The following is a 14,715-nucleotide window of genomic DNA, read 5'->3' on the forward strand; positions in this document are numbered from 1 at the left end:
TGAAACCATGACCAAAATTGCCCAAGTCATCAAGCAGGTGCAGAAACTCAGGGCTGGGTGTGTCTGCAGCGTGGGTTGGACAACAACACCTGGGAAGGCCCAGCCGCGGGGGTCTTCTCCTGCTGTCTCAAGCCCTGCTGCCCACCAGTGACAGGAGGAAAGTGGCTGCATCTGACCTCTGGAAGTTAGACAGCAGGTGCACAGAACCCAGGTAGTGGCGGTGGGGAGGGCCCCTGCTCGGCACGGGCGACGCGGCCACTTCCCGCCATCCCCCCTGGCTCAGAGGTGGCCGGGAGCGCAGCCACCCGACTCCACTGCTGTGTGTGGCGGCAGCTTGTCACATAAATCAACCTGGGCTCTATGATGCTAATAAATTTGCGTCCAAATTTTGGTTCGGCGCCTGGGGAGGCGAGATGATTTAATTTGTTTTGTCCTTAAGCGAGAGGGGCTGTAATTGGAGAAGGGGAAGTACAGATGTTGTAATTGAGTTTTCAGCAAACAGCCGGGCAGTGCCAGGGAGGGCTCAAGCCTTGTCTTCGTCATTTTTGGCCTCAGCACAGCGGTGCCTGCCCGACTCTGCCCACCTGGGGCAGGGCCTCCTGAGAAGCCAGAAGGGCAGATGGGGAAGGGGTGTGTGTCTCTCACGTGGACGGGAAACAGTGCTATGCGGGGACAAGCTGTGGGAACTGCCGGGCTGTGACCACCGGGGGAAGGCAGCCCCAACCCAACACCGCCCTGGGCCCCAGGAAACCCAGCATCGTGGCCCTGTGCCAGGTTCCCAGGTGGGGAGGAGGAGGAGGAGGAAGGTGCGCTCCTGAGGGCTGAGCAAGGCACTGACATCAAAAGTGGGAGGGGCAGGGGGCCTGAGACCCCACCCCAGAGAGGCAGCTGCGAGGTGAGCTGCTCTGGGCTCCAGGTCAGCTGGGCTCGGGCCCTGGGCTGAGGACAGGCCAGGGAGGACCTCCGGGCACAAAGCAGGAAAAGGCACATTGAGTCCCCAGCCGCCCCAGCAGTGATGGAAGCAGCTGGGGGCCGGCCTCGCTTCCTAGGAGCAGCAGCGGGTGGCTCCTCCAAACCCACGGGCGTGTGAACGCCGAGCACCCACGGCTGGGCTCCCAGGGGAGCCGGGCAGCGTGGGGCCCTGTCACAGCCACTTGCCCAGGGCACTCCCAAGTCACGGAGGGTGGGGGTGGGAGTGGCAGGAGACCCCGAGGGCTCCAGTGGGGCAGCCAGGGGCACAGAGTCCCTCTTTGAACCCAGCCTGCAGGCTGCCGTGTCCCCGTGGAAGGGATGGCCCATGCACCTGCTGCTCCGGAGCTGGCGCCCACAGCAAGGGCCCTCGCAGCTCTGGAGTGGGGGCCCTGTGCCAGTTAGCACTTCCTGTCCGTGTCCCTGGGGCTGGCCAGGCCCTGCTCCAGGAGTGTCACTTGGTGACTCCCGGGCCCGGCAGGCTGCGTGAGGACGACAGGGTCAGGATTGGCCTCCGGGGAGGCAGCAGCGGCCAGTGGAGCAGAGTTCCCAGACAGGTGGGGGCGGGAGCGCCATGGGGGGGGGGGGTCTGGTATAAATAGCAGCGGTGCCAGCACCGCGTCACCCACTGAGCAGGGGAGCCCACCTCTCGGGTGGGGGCAGGACCACGTACAACAGAGCAGCCTTGCCGGCTGGTGGGGCCAGGTGCACGCTGGGTGGAGTCTCGGCCGCGGAGAAGCCTCCAGCTGGAGGTGCGGGGGCCCTTCCGGCCCAGCCCGCCTGCCCACCCACACTCCTGTCACTGGACACCTCCTGCCGTCAGAGCTTGGTCTCGCTGAGCACGATGTTGGCGGTGACGAACAAGAAGCAGGAGAAAGCCCAGAGCAGCACGAAGCCCACCCAGAAGGTGTGGCGGAACGGGGACCTGTGCTTGTTGAGGGTCCCGTGGCCGAAGGCCAGCTGCGTGTCCCTGCGGCAGTGGTACACCAGGAAGGCCGGGATGACGTACTGGATGCCGGTGCCCGCGTAGGCTCCCGTGATGCCCACCAGGGACTCCAGGTCGTGGGTGCAGAAGGCCACCAGCACGGGGGGCACGAGGGTGATGGTGGGGAACACCACGCGGTCCACCACCCACGGGTACGTGCCGCCCTCGCGGTAGAAGAGCGCCTTCCAGTTGTTGCGCAGGGTCACGGCGATGATGGGGAAGTTGGTGCTGATGGTGAAGACGGGGAAGAGGCCCAGGAAGAAGCGCACGGCGGCCAGGCCCACGACGTCGCAGCGCGCGAAGTTGAGAGTATACATGTCTAGCAGGCTGTCGCCGCGGAAGCAGAAGATGGCGGTGAAGCAGAGGAGGCCGTAGAAGGCCAGGATCAGCACGTAGTCCAGGAACACCAGGCGCGTGAGGTGGCGCTTGGAGGAGACGGGGGTGATGAGGGAGGGCAGGGAGTGCTGGCACATGAACGAGTAGACGCACACCCCAAACAGGTTCCGGAGCCCCGAGAAGTCGGCCAGCGGCGGGCGGCCCTCCCCTCGCCCGTGCCCGATGCGGACCAGGGCCAGCACGATCATGATGGCGAAGGCTGCAAGACAGAGGGGAAGAGTCAGCCGCAGGGACGGTGCCAGCCCTCCCCCAGCTCCGCCCAAGCAGCAGCAGCGAGACACACAGACCCACGTCCCCAAGGCCACGGTCTGGGGCAGGTCGGCAGAGGCCTGGTCTCACGCCCAGAGCAGCGTCCTCCGGTCCCCTTCTCCTCCCCGCGCCCTAGAGCAGGGGCATGGGCGTGATCTGGGCCCGGCACTGTCAGCTCCCTCCTCAGCCCCAGGGGGGTCTTCGCGGCTCATGGCTGGGAGAAGGCTGGGTCAGGACTTCTGGTCACGCTCTCTCCCTTGGTTAAAAGCCTGTGTCTGGGGACCTGGTGGGTGTGGAGGGCAGAAGGTGTCCTGGGCCGAGGGCAAACAGGCAGGAGCGTGGGGGCCCTGTGCAGAGGGGGTGCATAGGGGCCCGAAGCACACAGGCCGTGGCCAGCAGCCACAGAAAAGCACCAAGGACAGTGCTGGGGACTGCCGGGTCCCAAGCGGCTGGCACCGAGGCTGCTCTCCTGGTCTGGTGGCTCAGTGAGGGGACAGAGGGCTGGCTGCAGGGCAGCCTCCTGGAGATGGGTTCAGCGCCCCGTGCCCTGGAACACCAGCTCCCTGCAGGCGGGGCTGAGCCGAGTGGCTGCACACAGCAGGCCGCCTGCACAACACGGGGCTCAGCAAGAGCCGGGCAGCCAGAGACAAGCGTTCCTGACCTTCTGGGGAGACGGCACTTCCAGATCTTTCCGTGTCTGTCTGGCTCCTGGGATCTGCTTTCCAGATTACCTGGAACTGCCACCATTACTTCCTGAACACGCGCGGAGACCACGGGTGGCGCCCTGGGCTCTGCTCTGGGGTTTCCAAGCCCCCAGTCGTCTGTGCTCACGACAGTCCTGAGAGCCCTGCAGCCTGCCCCAGCCCCCAGGTAAAGCCGCAAGGACATGTGACGCCTCCTGGCGTGCAACGCAGGCAAGCGTGAAAGGAGCAGTCGCCGGCAGAGGCTGGCACGCGGCTTGGGGGCCCCTCAGGTTCTGGAAGGTTCTCCCAGGATGCACAGGAGGCTATGCCAATGTCTTCCCTCAGTGACACTGGGGAGTGGGACAGAACCTTCATCTGTAACTTTAATCAGACACCTGACACTGTCGGGGGACAAGGAGGGAGGAGACAGTGAGGGGACAGCTGTGAAAATGGCCAAGAAAGATGATCATCTGTCCCTGCCTCTCACGACCGCTCTGTCCCTGCCGCTCCTGACCCCACGGCCTCACAGGTCTCCCTGGCCCTGGTCCGTCGGGGGAAGCAGACAGGCTGCGGGCGGAGTCGCGTGCACCACTCGCTCTGTCCTGGCCCAGGGAGGGTTAGGAGGCGCAGCAGGCGGCCCTGGGCCTGGAGGCCCTGGGGCTGCCGGTGATTAGTTATTCAGGAAGCCACAGCAAGCAGTTCTGCCGCCTTGGTGAGCAGGGCAAAGGGGTAGCCGCTGCTCTAAGGCAAGACTGGCCCCTGCTCGGCTTCTGCCACCCAGGCGCCACCTCCTGACCCGGTGCTGCTCAGAGGCTCGGCCAAGGCGCGCGTGGATCTGGAAAGAGGCCGGTGGAGAAATCCTCTAGGTGTCTGGGCTCGACCCCGCCTCGGGCACTGGCAAACCGGCACCGGCAAACCGTGCAGCTGCCTGGTGCTTCTCCACCCCCCTTCCTCCCGGCCTCTGCGCTTGGGAGGCAGAGAGAAACTGGCTGGCTGGCTTACTTTGAGACAAGCAGTGAGGATGTGGGACATTTTCTAGAAATTCCAGGATGGCCTGCAAAGCCATGGCTATGGTGAGAAACGTATCTCACCGTCTCCTAACCGCCCCCATCTCCTAATTCTCGCCCGCAGCAGACCAGATGCACCCCCACCTTCACGGCGGGCGGGGTGTGTGTGTGGTGCTCTCCCTCCCCCCAGTCACACCTCGCACTGTTCTGCCTGGCTGTGCGGCCCAGCAGCAGGGAAATGCCACCCGCTCTGGCGGTGAGCAAACCCGAGTGCCTTACGTCCAAGCAGAGGAAGGAGCATCCACTCACCCTAGACCTGCTGGGCTTGGGCCAGGCCCCAACCTGCCTGCCCAGGAGAGAAGGAAGCACCCGCCCTCGGGGCCAACCCTGGGAGAGGGCCAGGGGTCTCCGGTCTTCAGGGACATGAAGCCCACCCCACTGCCCCCGCCCCTGTGCCGCGGCCCTGTGTGCTCGCCCCTCCCTCCCTCTGCAGGAGGAGCAGAGTTTAACAGCTGTCTCCTAGATTGATGGTTCTGTCCCTGGGAGACAGCTGCTCCCCAAACTCATTAGGTCTGACCATAAATCAAGGTGAAATGAGGATGACGGGCCGTGAGCGACAGACACTGCCGGGAAGCATGGCACGGAGTGGGGCTCAGGGGCTCACCCCAGGGCCCGGGGCTGCACCTGCACCACCACCACCACACCAGCTCTCGCCCTCCTCACCGAGGCTGCGTGGATAGCCGGGTCTTCACCATGTCTGCCCTGGGCCTGCCCAAGTCCCTGACCCACCACAGGCAGTGCTCCGGGAGCCCACCTCCACCTGCATTCCACAGTGGAAGTCACACTCCCGGGGGCGAGAAGCAGTGAAGAGCCTGGGTGGGGGTGAAGGCCCGACACCACGTCACATGTGCAGCCGCAAGGTGATGAGGCTACGTGAGGACAGCGGCTCCACGGGCCCAGCCGGGCTCGTTCATTTATTCGACAGTGGTGCCCCGAGTGTCTGCTGCGTGCCGGCCAGCGCCCCGGTTGTCTGGGGGACAGCACAGTGGACAGACACAGCCCTGTCCCCCTGGAGCCTACAGTCCAGGGGGACCAGCAGAGGAAGCTGCAGGAAACAGAGGGCAGGAAATTGCTAGTCTGTGGCCACGTTAGCTGTGGCGGGCTGAGACCCCTGTGTCCACGCCTACAGTGGAGTCGCAGGCAGGAGACTGGGGAACACAGGGACTTCTGGGACCTTCCACCCTCCAGGACTATGGCTGCCACAACCCTGTCCTGGTTTAGGAGAGGAGTGGCTTGTGGCAGGGCGGTGACGAGGAGCCAGGTGCCCTCAGGGGTCTCTAACTCCACCCAGGGCCCCGGCCCACGCCTCGCCTGATGCAGGGTGCGCACACACAGACTCGTCCTGACAGCTGATCCGAGTCCCACATGCTGCCCACTTGCCACGTTAACTCCTCCTGAGCTGCAGCCCGGCCAGCTCCCACACAGCCAGCTCCCCGGGCGTGAGAAAGACAGGTGTGGAAGACAAGCCATTACCTGGGGAGCTGGGACAGAAACGGGCAGAGATTCTGAGCCCTGAGCAGCCAGTTTAGAGACGGCGTCTGCCTCCCCTACCCTGAGATCCGGGTAGAAGAAAACCCACCAACGGGCTGAGCTGCCCCCTGCAGGGCCGGGAGGGCTCCTGTCCCTCCAGCGGGGGCTGGCTGCTCTACGGGGGTCAGCAGCAGCCAAGGACGACGTCTCCCGGGTTGTTGCAGGAGCTGCCCGGGGCCCGAGCGCAACCCCAGTCCGTGGTTCCAGCCACGGGGCTGCGCCGACTGCGAGCAGTCCAGGGGACGCGCCCTCTCAACAGTCCGCGAGCTGACAGCGTCTTAAAGTTTTCAGAGAATCGGCCCTGCCCAGAGACGGCCTCACCCCTCCCTTCTCCTGGCAGCAAGACCAAGTCTCCCGCAGGGGCTGTCTTGCCCCCAGCGCTGTCGGCGCGTCCCACTCTTCCCTCGGCAGGCAGCGAGAAAGGTGAGCCCACACCCTTCTGAACACCTGCGGAGGGCACAGGTGGCGCTGCGGGGGAGGGAATGGGTGTGAACTCACACCCACACGTCCCCCGCTTCACTTTTCTGTGAGTTTTTGGAAATATTCTCATCTGCGTTTTGATTTTTTTGCCTGGTTTCTGGCTCCTAACCCCCTCCCCACAAAAACCAGAGCATGTCTTCCTCAAGGCAGCTCATAAAAACTGTTTCCTTGCCTGTGTTGGAGCTGGCCATAAACCCCAGACCCCCGTCTCAGAGGGGTCCTGCCCCAGCCGCGGGAGGAAGAGCGCTGCACACGGGCTGAGAGGCAGCTGAGCAGGCGCCTTGCGGCTTCCCCTCCTATCAGCACCGGGCCACAGCCTTTGGCCCAATCACATTTCTACACGGCTGTCCACACTTCCGTCACGCTTATGCAATCAAATCACCATAAAAAAACCCAAAGGACAGGGTTCGGGGAGCTCCAGTGGGCACGTGCAGGCTGCAGGAAGGTCACCAAGACTCACCCCTGTGCTGGGGCCCGGCCGCCCGCTCCCCGGGGGACAGAGCGCCTGTGCCCGGCCCCTGCCGCACCTGGCCCCACGCAGCTCTGCATCGCTGCTTCGCTCTATCCTTGAAAACTCCTCCCACAGCCTGGGAAGCCGGCGTCCCTGAGCTCTGTGAGCTGCTCTTGCAAACTGGCAGAACCTGAGGAGGGGTTCGTGGGAGCCCCAGTTTGCAGCCAAGCTGTGGAGGCCCAGATTCGTGACTGAGTCTCTGGCAGGGGCAGGCTCGGGACCGAGCCATTCGCCCATGGGAGGTGACGCTGTCCCCAGGCAGGCGGTGTCAGAGGACCCAGCTGGGGCCACGCTGCAGGGCTGCCTGCCTGCGTGCTGGTGACCCCACACCCTTAGGGTCACAGAAGCCTTCTGCGATGACTGCCATGAGGGAGCCGAAAAAGCCTGCTCTTCCTTCCTATACCCCCCCCTCCGCTCCACCTCTCTGGGGTCTCTGGGCAAGGGCGGAAGTCACCCTGGCACCCCCGGCTTGTGCCGGAGGCGCAGAGGGGAGACTTCCTTCTGCGTCCCGTTGCGCGGCAGCACACCGAGTGGCCAGCCTGGCACCGCCTCGTCTCTGGGCCATGGGGAGGCGCTCCCTGCGGGTGTGGCGCACGGCCTTTCTCAGAGAATCGGAGAACCCTGGAGACTGTGGGGCCGGCCGCCCAGGCCTCACGGGCGCTGCAGCACAGGCCCTGGGCTGTCCGGGGTACGCCGAGCTCTCAGAGACTCTGAGGACGGTCACCCGGTGGTTCTGCTGCTTTGCTGAGCCCCACCGCCGGCTCTGAAGCTGTGCAGGGGTCTTCCGGGCCTGCCTGAATGCTGCCCGGGGCTCTCCCGCAGGGGCACCGGAAGCACCCAGAAGCGTTTCTCTCTCTGCTGACCACATGGCCACCTTGGCTACTGAATGCCTGGATGTGGCTGGTGTAACACATGCTAGACTTGACAGGCACTGCAGGCATCCCAGATGGGCGCCAGTTCAAGTCCCGGCTGCTCCACTTCTGATCCAGCTCTCTGCTCTGGCCTGGGAAAGCAGTGGAAGATGGCCCAAGTGCTTGGGCCCCTGCACCACAGGGGAGACCCAGAGGAAGCTCTCGGCTCCTGTTCAGATTGGCACAGCTCCGGCCGTTGCCGCCATCTGGGGAGTGAACCAGCAGATGGAAGACCTCTCTCTCTGCCTCTCCTTCTCTCTCTAACTCTTTCAAATAAAGAAATCTTAAAAAAAAAAAAAAAAAAAAAAAAAAAAAGGAAGGAAGGGGATGTGAGTCCCCCTTGGGCATTTCTCATATGACTGCTGAAAGACTTTCTGGGTGTGTTAAATAAGTGTATTATAAAAGTGGATGAAAATTTTACATGTGGCTGCTGAAAATTAAAACTCCCTCAGGTGGCCAGCATGTACTTTCGCTGGCAGTGGCCCTGGCTGCGACCTGGTGTCCCGTGGGGCTGTGTGTGGCTGCGTGTGCACCTGGGGAGCGCCTGACCTGACAGGAAGTTGAAAGACGTCTGCCTCCTGCCCTGACCTCACCCAGACCGTCTAACCCTCTGCCACCTCCCAGATGTGCGCGGGGATGCTGGAGACCTAGGGTGCAGCTCTGAGGTCGCACAGAGCCTTCTTGAAAAGCCAAAGGACACCCAGGCTCAGGGTCCCCTCGGCGGTGACCGCCAGGGTAGCCTGCCCTGCACACACTGTGTTGGCTGGGCCTCGAGTGCTACGGGGCTCCGAGCTAGAGGGACATCTCGACAAAGGCACGAGGTGGACAGAGCCTCTCGGGCACCACGGAGGGCTCTAACCAGCAGTCCCAGCCCTAAGGTCCCGCTCAGCTTCGACAGGGCCGGGCGGGGGGCAGCTGCTGTGGATGAGGGGGACACGTGACCTCGGAGGCCGGACCACAAGCTGCTCACCCCTTCTCCTTAATGCTCCAGTGCCCGAGTTGTGCACAACTGCTCCAACTCTCGGAGCTAAGGGCAAACGGGCTGACCTCCCCCCACGCACTGGCAGCCCAGCCCCTCTTCCAAGCTTTTCCTCAATAGGGCCGCCCCCACTCTGACCTCAGAGATCACTGAGGCTGGGGTAGGCTCTGGCCCGGGCCGCGTGTGAGGAGGAGGCCATCCGACAGTAGGCTGCGGGGAGGCAGGCGCTCCTCCGTGCAGACGGCCAGCTCTGGGGGAGGACCTGCGTCTCACCTCGAGGGTTGGGGGGCTGACGGGGGTGGGCTCGGCCTGAGCTGAGAACCACCGAGGACCAAGCAGTACCCCAGACCCACAAACAGGAGCAGGCATTTGTTCCTTAATGACTCTGGCTAACTGCGGCAGAGCACCCGTCCTGCAGGCTGGAGGAGGGGCAGGGGGAGGAGCCTGCCGCACACTCGGGGTGAGGGGGCGAGGGAGGCTGCTTCTTCCTGAACACGCGCAGGGTCTCGCTCCCCTGGTTTCCACTCCTGACCCTGCACTGCTCCCTCACCTCGGGACGGACTTTGTTTCGTCACCTTTAAAGCTGGAAGTGGAGACTGAGACCAGCTCCCTGCTAAGCTAGAAACTGAGTTTCCACCTGGGGGTGGCCACGGCCGCCCTTGCAGACAGGCTGGGGGGCAAAGCGCCAAACAGAAGCCGGAGGAGGAGGTGGCCAAGGTCAGCATCAAGAAGGAAGAACGGGACCTGGAAACGATGCCCGTGCTCAGCAGGGGCACACGGAGCTGGAGGGGGCACCAGGGCCGCGCGGCAGGGGCACACGGAGCTGGAGGGGGCACCAGGGCCGCGCGGCAGGGGCACACGGAGCTGGAGGGGGCACCAGGGCCGCGCGGCAGGGGCACACGGAGCTGGAGGGGGCACCAGGGCCGCGCGACAGGGGCCCTAACAGTGACCGTGTGGGCTCCACATGGTCCAAGTCCCCTTTTCCATCCGGAAAACCTTGGTTCCCATTCTGGGAGCCCAGCTCCCAGCAAGCAGGGCAAAGCTCATCCGTCCCAAGGCGAGGGGCGGGGCTCACTCTGGGGGACCCACTTCCCGGCTGGGTCGAGCTGCTGTCAGAACCTTTCCTGGGAACATCTGCCACTGGCACCAACCAGTCTTTGGGGGTCCGTGGTGAGAGAGGAGGCAGGTGAGGAGGACATGGACATGGCGTTCACACCCGCTCTGTGAACCAGAGCGACCTCAGCTCCGCTGCCTGTCACACCCCGAGTTCCCGGGGCCATGCTGTCCCCCACTGGCAGCTGGGGGCTCTGGGTGTGTGCCAGGTCTGCATGGGGACCACACACACGCACGCACGCTTATTTCAGCCGAGTTGAATCTTAGCTTGGCCCCACAGAGCTCCACGCACGCCGGCCCTGGCTGCGGCAACTCACCCAAAGCTCACTTAGGACTCCAGGGAAGAGGGCGTCTGAAGCTGATCTGACTACCTCCCCACCCTGGGGCCCCTGGGTGCTTTCTGGAGGGTTCTAGCCCCGCCCACTCCTCATCAGGGCAAAAGAGCAGAGCACAGGCCTGGGTCCCCTCCCCGGCTCAGTGAGTTCCCAGAGCACCCACTCTTTCCACGTGGGGTGGGAGGGGTGGTGTGGGCCAAGGGAAGATTCCAGCCTCAGAAGCAGCCGAGTCTCCCTTCCACACGCTCGGGGCTGGCAGGTGGCACCTGGGGGAGGGGCGTCTCCAGTTCCCTTTCCTGTGGACTGGCAACCTGCGTCTTAGCCACAACCACCCCTCTGGGAGGCTGCTGGGCCCTTCAAGCAGAGAGAATCCAGGAAGGAGAGAGGGCGAGGAAGACAGGAGCGGCCCAGGACAAGGACGTCGGAAGTTCTGGAGCTGCAGGTCCTGTGCTGCGAGGCCTGGAACCGTCGCCGGGTCAGATGCCTCGCTCGGCTGACCAGGGCTGACCTGGGAGTTAGCTGCCTGGCCCTGTCAGCGTGTGCACAGGGCGCAGGCGGCAGAATGCGCTGTCTGTCTAGGATGGGGCGCCGGGTGGGAGGGGGAGCCCTACCTGGACTCCCGAGAGGCACCGGGCGGGTGGCTGTGCAGGAACTCAGATGCCAGGTTGGCGGCAGCAGGCAACAGATGGCCCAGCACACAGACCCTGGCTACTGCTGGGGACCGAGCAGAGCAGCCCCTGCTGGGAGACACCCCCTGAGGTCAGTCCTGGAGCTGGGATGGCTGGAAGCCAGAGTGCCCTTCTGTTCCCAGGGGACATCTTCTCTTGGGGTCATCCTGCCCACTCCTGCTACCACCTCGGAGTCCTGCCTCTCTCTCTGGTTTGGAGAACAAATCTGGGGCACTTGCCAGGGGGGAGGTGGGGACAGCTAGGCCGAGAGACTTCACGAGGCAGGCTCAAGTTTATCTACCAGTGCCCGGGGAGGCTGGCGTCTGACCCACTTTGAGGGGAACACAGAGACACAGTGGTGTCTGCTCTGAATACACAAGCAGAGGGGAGGGAGCCTGCGGGTCCTAGACAGCCAGACCCAGCGAGGCAGTGCTCCGGAGCAGCCTTTATTAGAAAGAATCGGGTTTTTAATAACGCCGGTCGGGACGCCCTGAGCTGCGCCAGCTGTTCATGCGTGCGGCGGCTGCAGGCATCCGCGGGGGCTGAGTAACAAGGCTCCTCCTGGCCTGAGCTCCCACCGGGCAGCCGGCAGGTATCCCAGGTGGGAGCAGCCATGGGCACCGTTCCCCTGCTCGAGCCTCTGGGCCTGTGGGTGGTGTCCTGGCCACTGACTGCGGACAGATCTGGCGCTCCTGCCCCACGCGCTGGGCCTGCTTCTCAATTCTCAGGCTCTGAGCTTCGTCAAGAGTGATGGGTAGAGGCTGGGGGAAGGGTTTCCCTCCTGGGTGCACACGTGGACTGCGGTTGGCAAGTGGCCGGGGGCGGCTGTGCAGGTCCCAGGACGGACACCGGGCCCTGCAGCTTTCTAGACGTGGCGGGGGTCCTGTCCTTGATCTCATGGCCACCTCCAGGGAGGGCCCCAGAGGCCACTCAGGATGACGAGGAGGGTGATGGCCCCTGCTGCGCACGTCTGGATGCTGTCCGGGTGCTGGGCATGTTCCACACGGCCCCAGTGAGGTGAGTCCTCGCTGCTGAGGCGCAGACAAGGGGCCTGGCTGAGGAGCTTGGTCTGGCCCGCCCACTGAGAGTGGCCACTGATCCACGTGGGAGGGAACAGGTGAGGAGGTGTGGTGTGCCCCTGGGTAGGTGTGACGGCGGGTACAAACCGGCTGCCAGAACCAAGGCTGCGCTCAGCCCACCCGGGAGCTGACCGGGCCACAGGGCCTGGCCAGGAGCCCTGCGGAGGTCAGAACCGCCGTGGCACCTGCTGGGGACAGCAAAACCAACCCGAGCCTCCTGGCACAGGGCTGTACCTGCAGTCCAGGTACCCCAACCTGCCCAGCCTGGGCTCTCAGAACTCACAGGGGAGCAGAAGAAACAGAGCCCAGCACTTCCCCTGGGAAATGAGCTCCGCGCAATGGCCGTTTAACCCTTTAAATCCTACTTGGGCAGCGGAACTGGGGAAGGGCCAAGCCGAGAGCCGAGCATGAGCGCTGGGAGGAGCTGATCCGAAGGCCCCCGGCGCTGCTCAGGGCCCGCACTCTCCCCCGGCCTCATTTCAACAGATGGCAGAACAAATTCCTAATTAGGCACGAGAAAGTTTCCGGCTCAGCACATTTATTTATGATTTTCCGGTCCCTTTGGTGCTCATTCTCCCCCTCTGTCTTCCTGGAACCCAAGCTGGTTTATTGCCACCCTGGAAACGCTTGGCCCGAAGCTGGGGAGAGGGAGGGTCGTGTGCGGGCCCGAGGCGGCCACACAGCTGCCTTCCACAAGAGGACAAGGCAGCTTGCTGCAGACTGGCAATCTGGCAGAGAGCTCGGGGGACGAGCGGGGCTTCTGAGATCACTGCTTTCGGGGTAGTTCCAGAAAAACTGCCTGGGGAGCCTGGCGTGCAGGAGAGGCAGACCCCCCAGGGTCCAGCCCCACATCTAGGCCAGCCTGCGCGGCTGCCTGCTCTGGGTGGGGCCCCAGGGACTCTGGCTCTCCCTGGCCAAGGAGAGGCCAGGAAAGCACCTGCATCTGACCTAGGACCGCCCAGGAGGCCTCCTGCCCTGGTCTCCTCACCGGGGCTGTTTCTCTTCAGAGACCGAGCAGCCGGTGCTGTCACCGTGACAGTGCCCCAGCAGAGGGCACCGAGAGGCTGGGACGTCTCGTTATCTCTGGAGTCAAAGGGAGCGAGCAGGCGGACGACCAAGGACAGCAACGTCACCACCGGAAGACAAACTTAGACTCCCTCAAGGCCTCGTCACCTGGGCCTGCAGCACCGCAGGGCTGCCTCCAGGGCGCCGGGGCCTCACAGCACCCAGGGCACCCAGGGCACCCAGGCTGAGCCTGACGGGGCCTCTTCACAGGGGCCGATGGTGGTGCCTGCCGTGCTCTGGGAGGAAGAATCCAATGCGGAGGAGGGAGAGCAAAACTCAGGAGCAGCCGGGCAGGCCCTGCCGTCCAGGAAACAGCTGGAGATGTCCTAGAGCAGCCGAGCCTGGTCTGTCCCTAACCCTAGCTACAGCCTTAACCCTAGCCCAAACCTTAACCCGAACCCTAACGTCTGCCCTAGCCCTAGCCAAAGCCCTTGGCAAACCCTAGCCCTAACAGCTGCTGCAAGCTGCTGTCAGAGGCCCGGGCCCTGCAGCCCCAGAGGAGGCTGCTGCCCTGCCCCAAGCTGGGTGCATCTGGGCTCTTAATTACTGCCGGTCACCTCCTCTCCCTCTTAAAGAGTGTGCTGCTCCCCAGATGCACAGAGGAATCGTCACGCTACACAGGCACGGGGGGCTGCAGGGGCTACCGCCCGGCGGCCGTCCCTCCCGGGCTGACTCAGAAACCCATCACGTAGGCTAAGCACGGGTGACCCCTGCGGTCAGCCCTATTCTGTCCCTGTCCTCCGGGGCCAGTGCTTCCCACCACTCACAAGGCACGTCACAGATGGCCACCTGGGAGCTGGGCCGGGGCTGGACTTGCGGGGCCCGACGGGAGCTGGGCCACAGACTGGCAGCATTGAAAACGGGGGCACGCCAGGTGAAAGAGGGCAGGGCGCGCTCCGTGGGGCCTCCCAAACGCCTCGGAACTGATCTGTGTCCTGTTTTTGTCTCCTTGCGGGGACAGACCACGAGTGGGAAGAAGGCAGCTGGTGGGTTTGGGTTAGGGTTAGGGTTAGGGTTAGGGTTAGCTCAAGACGGGGGAAGTCCCAGCACTGACGTGAGCAGCAGCAGCTTCAGCCGCCCCGCGCTCCCCAGGCCCCAGGACTGCCCTGCTCCTCCTGCTACGGAGGCTGCTGGACAGGGCCGCCTGACCACTGCTCTCTTCCAGATAAAAACGCCGGGACGCCCGGGCGTCGCCTCCTTATACCGGGATCTGTAACCCTCTGAGCTGGGGAACCGCGGGGCTACAGACGCCAGAACTGCCAACAGTCTCTGGGACTAGAAACTGCCCTCAGTGCACCCCGATCTGTGCTGGATCTGGGTAGGAATCAGGAGCCAGGTGCAGCGCAGGGGCCTGGCGGGGGGGAGGGGCAGACACACTGAAAATGTACCAGCATTACAGGTTGACCACAAACTGGAGGAAGAACAAGGGGGCTGGGGGAGGGGTCAGGAAGGCGGAGCCTCTGTGAGGCAGGTGAGCTCCCAGGAGGCACCCTTGGCTCCGGGAGGACTTGCTCAGCTCAGTCCCTTCCATTGGAGCTGCAACGGCCTTTCCTGTTCTCAGACGTGAAACCAGCACCCAGGTGACACACACCCAGGGCACATGCTGGCCCCCACCCTCAGCCTCTGTCCAGGTAGATTAGCAGCTGGTCCCGTCCCTGGAGTGGCTGGTGAGCAGTGTGGCGGAAGTAAACAAGC

General features: G+C 64.0%; 1 protein-coding gene across 4 annotated transcripts in view; it reads right to left on the minus strand.

The window, feature by feature from the left end:
- Positions 1-386: 386 nt before the first annotated feature.
- The window catches only part of SLC38A12 (solute carrier family 38 member 12), a 57,609-nt gene continuing 43,280 nt past the window's right edge, over positions 387-14,715 (minus strand). For 3 of the 4 annotated variants that reach the window (XM_008252132.5, XM_089317680.1, XM_089317681.1), the window contains one exon: positions 387-2,549. In XM_008252132.5, the coding sequence (XP_008250354.3) occupies positions 1,789-2,549 (761 nt within the window). In that variant the 3' untranslated portion in view covers positions 387-1,788. Of the gene's footprint in view, positions 2,550-10,819; positions 11,060-14,715 lie in introns of those variants that run through there. The other variant, XM_089317682.1, reaches the window with a different exon arrangement.

The sequence above is a fragment of the Oryctolagus cuniculus genome, chromosome 17 (genome assembly GCF_051225735.1).
Source record: "Oryctolagus cuniculus isolate XC-2025 breed Fujian yellow rabbit chromosome 17, ASM5122573v1, whole genome shotgun sequence".
Taxonomy (NCBI): Eukaryota; Metazoa; Chordata; class Mammalia; order Lagomorpha; family Leporidae; genus Oryctolagus; species Oryctolagus cuniculus.